Genomic DNA, 10,927 nt, shown 5'->3' with positions numbered 1-10,927 from the left:
GTGCCAGGGTTCGCCTGCATTGTAGCACACTAGTGAACCACAGAAAAGATAGCAACTGCTCCAAACATGGTCTCAAATCGAAGAACACTTGAACCCTAACCCTAACCCTAGGTGCAAAGCAGATATCTTACCCAGTGCTGCTCCAGATCCATGCCGAGCAGCTCCTCCTCATCGCTGCTCTGCTCTCCATCCTTCCACGACGGCATCTTCTACGGCGGGGAGGGAACCGTGCCTCCGGCGGCAGCAACAGGGGACAAAGCAGAGGAGTGAGAGTGAGAGAGTGTGCGAGTGGAGTGGAGTGTGAGCGGCGGGGAGTGGGGGCTCTGTTTTGTACCGACAGCCCTAACGGCCGTCAACCCACTCGCCGTCTGGCCTCGCCCACGTGGCACCTGACGGGTGGGCCAGCCTAGTCAGAAATCGTGTTAACTGCGGCAAACCGGTCATTTGTTTTTATTGAGAAAATTTACAAGTAAAGTGGTGGATTTTTGGGACGCATAACAAATGTGGTGGCAATTGGATGCTTCAACTTCAAATGTGGTGGTTTTTTGCAATTCACTTGAATATATTGGCACACAAGTTAGCTTGTACTCCCTCTGTTTCTAAATAACTGGATAAATAACTACATACGGAGCAAAATGAGTGAATCTACACTTTAAAATATGTCTACATACATTCGTATGTTATAGTCAATTTGAAATGTTTAAAAAGACTTATATTTAAAAACGAAGGAAGTAGTTGTGAGTATGTTGTAAATTATTTTTAGGTTTTTTTGCCGTGATGTGATTCCGGAATGTATTCGCTATGAACTTTGTACTGATGTTCATTAATCAATATAAAGTGCAAGTTTTATCTCAAAAAAACAATACTCACACACGCAACCAAACAAGCTAAAACTCACCGTCGTTCCAAACGACCAAACCGTCGTTCCAATTTCCCGTCTCCGGCCAAACTCACCACATACCGTACCACCTTTATAAATAACCGCCAACTTTCTCCAGATTGCCAGCCACACCCTCGGGACATTTCTTCCTCACCCCCCTCACGTTATCCCAATTGCCACGAGGGTCCTTCCCGCAGCAGCGTAATGAGCCAAGGTTCTCCCGCCGCGACGGGGTCCGGTACAGGGACAGCAGAGCCGGCCCATGGGCAGCACGGGGACTCCTCCTCCGACGCCGCCGCCGCCTCCGCCTACCCGAGCGCCGTGGCGGCCGATGCCTCCTCCACCTCACCACCACCTCTCCCCCCTGCAGCGCCCCTCGAGCGGCCCCAGGAAGAGCGGGGCCGCGAGCAGGCCGGAGGCTCGTGCTCCGCTGCGGCGGCGGGGGTCGACCGGGAGGGCGAGGGGATCGACCCCGCAGCTCCTTCTTCGGCGCCTTCTCCTCCGAGCTCCGACAGCAGCAGCCCCGACGGCGCCGACGCCGCGGCCGCCGGAGCCGGGCCGTTCAACTGCAGTGTGGTGTTCCAGCAGATGCTACAGGAACAGACGGCCATCAAGGAGGCGGGCGGGCCGTTGGCTGAGGGGGCGGGCAAGAGGAAGAGGCCGGAGAAGGCGCAGGTGATGGCGCGTATCTCGCGTTTCCCGGCATTCTGTTGTTTCTCGGCGTCTCTGGAGTGCGTTCTTGAGCGTTTCTTGGTTTCTGTTGAGCAGGTGAAATCGTCGCACGCCATAGGGGAGCTCTGGAACAATCTTAGAAAGGTATTATAGCCTGAATCTTGGACCTCCATTTCCGTTCGGGATGTGGAATTGTGATCTCTACGTTTGTTGAAATGTTGGGGATGATCCAGAGTAATAGGGGCAGCATCTTGGGCAAATGTTGGGGACAGTTCGAAGTTCTGTAATAGAAGCAGAATCTTGAGCAGCTCGTTGCGCTAAATGATTATTCTAGTTAGTGGGATACCATATATGATTGCAACAGTAAAATGTGGGGAAATATGAGGGTCATGCCTTGGCAGTGGCTGCTGCTGCTGTGATATTTTTGGCAAGACATCTCGCAGCCGTATCAAATGTATCAGTTTTCAGTGTATAGGAGGAACCTTGGGTATTTTAGTTTGCCAGCAGTACACATTCATTGTTGGTCGTGGACTCGTGGGTCTTCTCTCAGTCTGGCATCATATTTTAAACAAATGGCTATCCTGTTGAAATTGTTGTCTGTAAAATGCGGGGAAATCATGAGGTTGTGCCCTGATTACGGGAGCCTTTTAGTAACAGAGCCTGAAGTCAAATGTATGAGCTTCCTCTGTCAAAAGATTTTGTTATCAGAAAATTTAATCTAGACACTAGTTCAAGACTGCATAACTGGACATAATTTCTGTAAATCATTTGCTGTTTACATGCAAAATCACTGACTACTTACTCCAGAATTTGGTCAAGAAGTTTCACCATTTGGTCGACTGGGACCAACTGGCTCAGAAGCCTCAGAATATTATTCCATGTAAATAGTTGCCAGGAACCAAGAAGTTTTGGATACGCACATTTCGTGGTCTTGCTATTACATTCTTGTTTGTTAATCCCATTGGCTTTTTATTCACTTATTTCTTGTTTTGAAACGCTTGATCTTCATGTTGATTATGTGCAATTGTATGGCTGTCGGAATGTCTGAACTTTAACTTTGTTTTCTTATCAAACAGTTTTTTCATGGAGAATCACCAGGTTATGTGCACTATTCACAACATGTGAATCACCAGGTTTGACCCCATTTGGCCTTCTGTAATTTTTCAAAATGGAAGTGCATGAAATATCAGGATCAAAGTTGATCACATGATACTGTGGTTCGTGGTTCCTGTACAATCCAACTCTCCAGTAGGATTATGTTCTCTTTTATAAATACTACATTGTTGTTAACTCTTGGTTGTGATAGTCCGAGAAAACCTGAATCATATGTGTACTGTTGTTGGGTTTATCAGACGTTAATAGATATTTTCCTCTTTTCTTACTGAACACAACCAATATCAATGATGGGATTATACATGCTGGTGGTTTCAAACATTTCCAGAGAACATGAAACCCAAAAATTGGAACAAAAACAAAATTTCCTCGTCATATTTTAAAATATGTTTTTCCATGTTCTAATCAGTGTAATTTGAATTCCTGTATTTACACTGTTTGTTGCAGACACATCCCATGACTGAAGTCAGAAAGTATTATTTGGTTTCTGATTTGGCTACGGGACAAGGAGTGGACCATCTTGATGCCTATTCAAAATTTAGACGGGTGACTGGAGATGGGGAGTGTTTCTACAGGAGCTTCATATTTTCCTACCTGGTAATCAACTAATTGTTCTCCTCTCTTTTCCTTAGTATAGGATGTAGGTTTACTTATTTTTCTCTGTTTATGCAAATGTACAACAGGAGCAAGTTCTTGATAGGCACGACACACATGAGGAACACCGTCTCCTTGATGCTCTTAAAAGAGTGTCTGTGCAACACGCAGATCTTAGATGGACCTCTGAATTTCCCAGGAGCTACAGAGTAAGTTCTTGCTTCTCCATATTTGTTGTTTCTTACATATAAACATGCCTGTGAGGGATGATTCTCTTCAGGTTACAGTACACTTCAAGCTGGATCTGGCATCTCACTATCTTTGTTTGTCATTTGCAGGGGATGCACAATTTCTTACAGTAGTGGCATGCCATTGCAGTTTTACACTGTTGGCACAAGCTCAAATTTGAAGTTTATTGTGACCTTAACAACCCGATCGTAAATACGGCCTTAACATAATTTTACTTGCAATAACAACAGCAATATAAACAGGGAAATAACATAATTTTATGCTCGTTTGAGTACTGCAACAATACACTGGTTATTATTATGTAGCCATCTCACTGTTTTGTTCCTAAGCTATATATGCTTAATGACTGACACTTCTCAGGCGAGTTGTCTTAGCTGTGTTCTTTCTTATCTTGCTATGGATCAATATTCTGTATGTATTATTGTAACCTATGTGTAATGATATTCCACTGAACTATTTGAGTCGCTGATTCTTTCAGGCATTTAAGAAGCTGATTAAGAAAGTAAAGAGATGGAAGAGGCATGGCAGGTGGAAGTGGAACAGCATAGCATCAACTAGCAGGTTTTTGATTCGCTTGTTTTCTGCACTTCCAACAAAGTATTGTAGCCGAATGCATTCCACCTCATTGTCATAATTTATTCCCTTTTTAGCTACCGCAAAGAGAAACTTCTCGAGTTCTTCAGAAGTTATGATACGACGGAAGACAGTGAGAAAAACACCCTTGAACTTATATTTCCTTCTGTTCATCATAATTCATGTTTCTGATACATTTTATTGGTTAGTTCTTACTTTCCTCAGATTAGTAGTAGCTATCTGGATATGCTCGCACGGGAAGCAGTATGAGCCGCGTATACCAGGGCTCGATAGACGTTACAGTCTGAAAGATGTCAGTATCAGCATCTCACCTTGCTAAATTTCCAGTGCATCCATTCTTCGACATTTTACCTGACCTGTTGCTCTACAAACAGTGGTGCTTTCAGCACGTCACTCCATCTCGTCAGTACGCGGACCATGTTATGATGACGGCCTTGGCCGAAGCGCTTGAGGTACCACTTAGAGTGGAGCAACTCAATGGAGGACCTGCTCAGGATATCTACACCGGTCCTGGACCTGGAGTTCCCCATGTGAGTGTGACGCTTCTGTACACAGGCAATCACTACGACGTCCTCTACCCACACGCTCCTCCTACCGAGAGTTCAAGTCAGCAGACCTCCTGAAGAAATCATCCTGCTGATTAGAGTTGGAAGTCAACACATTCTGCTGGATGTTGCTGAGTTTAGGTGGTAGAGTTAGACAAACTGGGTACCCATATTATACACTTGTGCATTCTTCTTCTGTTGGCACAAACTGGCTGCTCCCTTGTCAGAAGATTGACAAGGAAGAACTCGTGCTGTGCTTTGTCTGAATTGTTGGCTGGTGTACTGTGAATCTTCTGTGATCAGATGACATTCCAACTTGTTAATTCCGTCCATCTTTAACAGTTCTAATCATATCCATTCTTGATATCATGATATGAATTGGTCTGTTGGTATGTTATGGAAGACGCAGGTTTGGTGGACATGTCTTGCCCGTTTTGTACACAGCAGTGCGGACGATCTTCCTTGCCTATCCTAATGAAGCAGATATGCATATACTTGTGCAGCATTATTTCTTTTGTTGGGACATACTGCTGGTTATGAAAGTCTTTTAATTAGTTCATGTGATTAGTTTATGTTTATATGCGCCGAATGTCTGTTTGTGATTCTTTCTATCTCTGCTGGTTTACCCTTGTGTCTATACTAGCTCGGTAGAAGTACAATGAAACAAGTGCACCCAAGAGCACAAAATGCAAAAAGAAGAGTCGCCTAAATTTGAGCAGCTGAACAATTGCCCTGCATTGGCACATAAAACATATGCAGTAACAAGTTATCAGTTATCCTTCAACAATACTCCCTCCATCCGAAAATACTTGTCCTCCAAATGGTTGTATCTGGACTTATTTTAGTTATAGATACATCCATTTTATCCATTTCGAGGACAAGTATTTCCGGACGGAGGGAGTACTTTGTAACTTTAATATATAAGACATTTGTTGACACTGCCATGGACTCTATAAACGTCTTGTAAAAAGCTACAGAGGGAGCAATTTAAATGATGAGAAAGAACTTCCAACTTGCTTGTACAACTGCATCACCACATAATTATTGATGGTCTTGTCCTCTGCTTTAGACCAGATGAGTAGAAAACTTCCCTTCACCAACAGTAGTGGAGATGATCTTGCTACGCCAGCACAGAAAAATGTGGGTGGCAGTTACAATGTCTCAACAGGAACACAACGCAGGACCTGACAAGCCGTTCTTCGGCTTATCAGTACAGGTTTTAGTTCTTGATATTATGTTGAAATTGAATACTGGAGGAAGCATAAATTCCTCCAGTTCAATCTTATGTCAAGATTGAACACATGTTGATTGGTAAATACTCCGTATTATACTAGGAAGACCACAAGTTAAAAGAGCAAAATAATTCTTCAGTTAAAGATAATAGGAACATCACGCAGAGTAGTTAGCACACATTTCAAACACACATCAAAATGACTTGATAATATTAGAATCAACATGCACAACCATCACTTCGGTCAAGGAAGGGTGTCGAAAACAGGCATATATCGCAAAAAATAGGAAACAATGTGAGCTTCTTGATCATAAATTTATATGCATCTACAAAGATGCTAGTAGGCTTATGGTGGATCTGATTCATACATACTGCAGCAGAAGAGGTACAAACGTCTAGCACATAAAGAAGCACCAGATCACAGCATCAGCATTCAGACGAACCATCTATTATTCTAGTGTCAAAAAGAAAGTATGTGGAACAAGAGTTTGTTTGAACTGCAATTTAGTAAGACTGAGTGAATGGCGATGGAAAGTGGCGACGAACTTGCCATCCATGTCAATCTGAAGTAGCCATTCGGCATACTGGACTAGCACAAGCAACTCACCATCCACATGCATGACCACGGCATACCAACAATCATCATATTGTCCACACAATACCTTGATCTCAATGACCGGCAATTCAATCTTGCACTTGAAGGTCCAGACCTCGCTTTCATAGTCCTGCAACACCCAAATATCGATGGTGTCCGCGGCCTCATTACAACTTAGCATGCCAAGCACGCCATCCATGTCAAACAAGTCAGCATAGGCAGGAACATTTCTAAAAACCGGAACAACTGGAGCATGCATCTGCCGGAACGACTCAGCTGTGGTGTCGAATACCACTATCATGTTGCTTTCAGTCTCATTTTGGTCTATGTGCCAATGCAGGTTGCCACGAAACAGAACAGCTGTCGTAGCCTCACGGTGTAAAAGCAGTTGCTCAACCTTCGGCGGGCACCCGATGTTCCTCAATGGCTGGACGGAGCCCAATGCCAAGATGTAGCAGGCATCATCATAGAAACAGATTTCCTCCTCATGACGATAATCGGTTTCCTTGTTTTTACCATACACTAGTATCCGGTACTCGCCGGTAGGGTGGTGCCGATACATCCCCAAGATATGGTTGCAACTGACCTTGGAGTCACAAAGCGCAGGTATGGGAGCGTATTGACGAGTGGCCGGGTTGTAGATGGAGGAGCAGGCATCCTTCCTGTTCATGTTGTGAGAAATGAGGAGGAGGCCGTCGCAGCAGGCCACCAGGCCACAGTCCCTCTCGTCAAGCTGGGCGACGTGTTGCAGCTGGGCGCCGGCGGCCCGGGCCCGATGGTCGTAGGTGATGAGGTCTCGGTCGTGGAGGCGGCCGCCGTAATCGTGGCCGGAGGTGATGAGGAGGGCGGGCTGGCGGGCGTGGTGGGCGAGGAGGAAGTCGCGGGTGGAGGTGGTGCGGCGCCATGCGCGGCTGACAGCGCGGCAGCGTAGGAGGGCTTTGGGAGGCAGGCGGACAAGGATCTCACAGATTACGATGTCGTCGAGGAGGCCGGGGAGGAGAGGCGTCGCTCCTGCGCTCGTGGCATCCGCCATGGTCGCCGGCTGGGAGGCTGCCGATCGATCGCCAGATCCACGTCCCGGGACCGGGAGTAAGTGGTGGTCGTGAGGAAATGGGTACTCCTAGTAACCAGGAACGGACTCGCTCTATCTTTATCCAGGTTCGTTGCAAGGACTACACAGAAATAGAGACTCGGTTGTTTTTTTCTTAAAATCAAACAAAATGCTTGAGACTTTGAAATATACTCCTTTCGTTCTTAAATATTTGTCTTTTTAGAGATTTCAAATAACTACCATATACGAATGTATATAGACATATTTTAGAGTGTAGATTCACTCATTTTACTCAGAAACAGAGAGAGTATTATGTTTTTATCCACATGATCACCACAGACTAATAGAATATTTAATTTTTAAAAATTAGCTGACATGAATATCCTGTTGGTCTGCATTGAGTCTATAATGAATCTTTTTTAGGGAGCCCCGCACCGTGGCTAGCTTTATTGATTTGCAAACATAATTACTACCGAAGCAGAAGTGTTATAATATTACAAATCAAAAAGCACAACAAAAGGTTCCAAATCAGAAAGCGCAAGATCGGCTATGCCTCGTGTATCTTGTCAAAGACGCAATCAAACTCGCTGTCGTTCGATCTTTTTTCTCTTTGAACCTTTTGTCACTCGCGGTCACCTGTGACCTGCTGTTTTGCCTCTTCGCTCAATGAAATATTCATACGTAGAAATTGAGTCATCGAAATACATTAAAAAAACATCAAGTGCCAAACCATGTTAATTAGCCGCAATAGTATACCAGCCGCAAATGTTGATGATCGTCCAAAAAATATAGGCGGGAGCATCACCCCGATCTAGATAAATAGCAGCGTCAACATCACCAGACCAAGTTATCTACTTTGCTCGCAAAGTTTCAAAATGCTGATGAGCATATAACACACAGTTGAAGAAGACCACGTTGGCGCCGTGGATGGTCATGGAGACACGCCCATTGAACATCAACAAGAACCAACCTGATGAGCACAATGTTGTCGTCGTGTTTGGTTGTCATCTCAAATATTACATGTATTGCATACTTGTCACAGTTCAGTCTGGCTGAGCAAAAACAGGTCAAAAACCAACATCTGCATATTGTTTGGTCGCCCGTATTGCACCAGTGGCCATTTTAGGGACAACTGTTTGGTTGCACACATTTGTGCTTTAGGGTCAGCAGATGCACACCACATTTGTTTGGCTGCATGCACGTTTGTGTTCTGCTGAACCTTTTCAAATGTGGTGGCCTTACCACCACATTTGTAGCACAACAACAAAGAACAGACAGCACAACCAAGATAAGCAAGCAACGAACAACAGGGTAAACAACAGATTAACAAGCAAACTAGTATAACTACGGCGATAAGTTAAAGACAACTTGGGCATCCCATGCCCCCTGCTTCACACCAGGGTGCTGATCCTGGCCAAAACATTAGTAAGTTCACAGCACTAGTTCAAACGACCACAACAAACTACTAGCACGTTCATACTTAAGACTTCGTACTAGATCTAGAGCGCGAGAGAAATGTCGCTGATGTAGTTGTGCTTGGTGCAGTGAACCCTGCACATGATCAACCTGTCATGGTCGTAAATCTGCACCTTGAGGCCAAGTCCGGAGATCCACGGGATGAGGAGGTCGCCGGGGACGACCCTATGGCGGCGGCAGAAGTACTGCGAGTCGACGCGCGGTGCCTTCGTGATAGAGGCGAGGGTCCTGATCTTTCGATGAGATGATAACTATCGATTTGGTGGAGACGACTTTGACGATCCGACTACAAACGTGCACGACGTTGCGCCTTAGCAATCGCTAAACCAACTCCGGGAGGTTATTGACCACGCTGGAGCACGATCAACTTGACCACGAAGGTCTATTCGTGCAAGCAATCGAAGAACAAGCAAGAATATGATTAAGCAATCTGAATATTGCGAGTATGGATGAAGTATTGATAAAAGTGGGGTTTCATAAGCGGTCTTGGTCTGGTCGTTGGACACAAACGAAGTACACGAAGTTGCAGCTATGGCTAACTTTTAACTAAATAAAACCCAAGTCTAAACGATGCCTTAAGGGCTATATTTATAGGGAAAAGAGAGGGGATTTTGTCCACCCTTGGCAAGGTGGGACTAAAACACCTCCTAAGTCGTTTTCCCTACAACATGGACTCTAAAAATAGATTACATGGGCCTGGCCCAAAATAAGGTGGCGCAACACCAATAATAAGCTATGGACGAAATTTATGAAAGGTCATCTTGTATATTTCGTCCACCATCTTGTATGTCATCGTGGTGGCTTCAAAGTCCGGAAATCTCCACTTGAACCTCCGCTCTTGTTCTGTTCGCACGCACCTTCATCTCCGTGCTTGACCATGCTCCAATGTTCAACCTTCTTGTCCATGCTAGACACTTCAATTGCAAGCAGCACAAATGTATCTAAGTTAGGCAGCATCATATTCTCATGAACATTAGAAACATTACCAAGAAACGAAAGTACCTGATAATTTAATTGGCGTATCTGAGCTCTAGCAACTGTTCCAAGAGGTAAAACAGTAGGGGATATGGGTGTAACTGTAGTAGCCATGTCCTCATCATCCTTCCCTTCTTGAAAACAAAGCCGTCCTCGGTGTTTCTTAATCTGAAATCTGGCTAACAAAAGAGACAAGGTGTACATGTTGTATATGTATATGTCGTCCATTTTCACTGATCTCAGTTGGGCCACATGTGACACAGTTATACAAGAGCACCCTTCAAAAGTCGTGAAATATAAAGCCAATATATTATCGCAAGAAGTCAAAGGCATGAAAAAATTGCAACTCAGTTTGCACATATAAGTGAAGCTCTTATTCATATCAAAAGATTGACAATGCTTATCATTAAACCATCCCAACAATGATGAACCATCACCAAGATTAGAGGTCATATCAAAATGATTAAACATTGGCACAATTATTTTCAAACGTATTTGATCCAAATCTGATTTATTCCCTGATTCACTTGATTCTTTTGCATCAATAGTTAATTCAATGGGTTCACTCAAAATTGTTTGATCACATGGCAAAGTCAAATCATGAACATAGTCCTCTAAAATAGCTGGTGTGATCAAAGTAGTGGGTAGCTCATCGCATGGTTCATTTAAATTGACAAGGCATTCATCATACTCATGTGGAGGTGGAAGATCGGTACCTTTGTCATTACCTCTTATGATCAACAAAGATGATTTAGGCACTCTAGGTGGCGACATGTCACATGGTGGAGGTGATGTAGTGCTCTCAACAATGGATGTTGTTGCCATAGGAGACGCAGTGGTGGAAGGAACAACCGTCGCAACTCGTGGGATTTGCACCTTCCGCTTGTTTATCTTGTGGGCAACATGTCTTGTTATCTCCTGTTCAGCTTTGCAAGCAAGACGAAACAAACGG

General features: G+C 44.4%; 1 protein-coding gene across 1 annotated transcript; it reads left to right on the top strand.

Annotated features, from left to right (window-relative positions):
• The first annotated feature begins 1,069 nt into the window (after window positions 1-1,069).
• On the top strand, window positions 1,070-4,970 carry LOC125545936 (OVARIAN TUMOR DOMAIN-containing deubiquitinating enzyme 1-like). The gene is made up of 9 exons (XM_048709990.1): window positions 1,070-1,555; window positions 1,649-1,696; window positions 2,629-2,685; window positions 3,113-3,262; window positions 3,349-3,468; window positions 3,987-4,069; window positions 4,159-4,214; window positions 4,291-4,394; window positions 4,477-4,970. Exons 1-9 carry the CDS (start codon window positions 1,085-1,087, stop codon window positions 4,723-4,725), a joined length of 1,338 nt encoding a protein of 445 aa, XP_048565947.1. The 5' UTR covers window positions 1,070-1,084; the 3' UTR covers window positions 4,726-4,970.
• The last annotated feature ends 5,957 nt before the right edge of the window (window positions 4,971-10,927 follow it).

The sequence above is a fragment of the Triticum urartu genome, chromosome 3, assembly GCF_003073215.2.
Source record: "Triticum urartu cultivar G1812 chromosome 3, Tu2.1, whole genome shotgun sequence".
NCBI lineage: Eukaryota > Viridiplantae > Streptophyta > Magnoliopsida > Poales > Poaceae > Triticum > Triticum urartu.
Note: the sequence above shows the minus strand (reverse complement) of the source record. Positions and strands in the feature narration are given on the sequence as shown.

Bases quoted from the DNA above. Each gene is read 5' to 3' on its own strand.
- LOC125545936 (XM_048709990.1), top strand. From the start codon at position 1,085: ATGAGCCAAGGTTCTCCCGCCGCGACGGGGTCCGGTACAGGGACAGCA. The intron at 1,556-1,648 runs GTGATGGCGCGT...TCTGTTGAGCAG, and splicing joins AGAGGCCGGAGAAGGCGCAG to GTGAAATCGTCGCACGCCAT. The intron at 3,263-3,348 runs GTAATCAACTAA...AATGTACAACAG, and splicing joins GCTTCATATTTTCCTACCTG to GAGCAAGTTCTTGATAGGCA.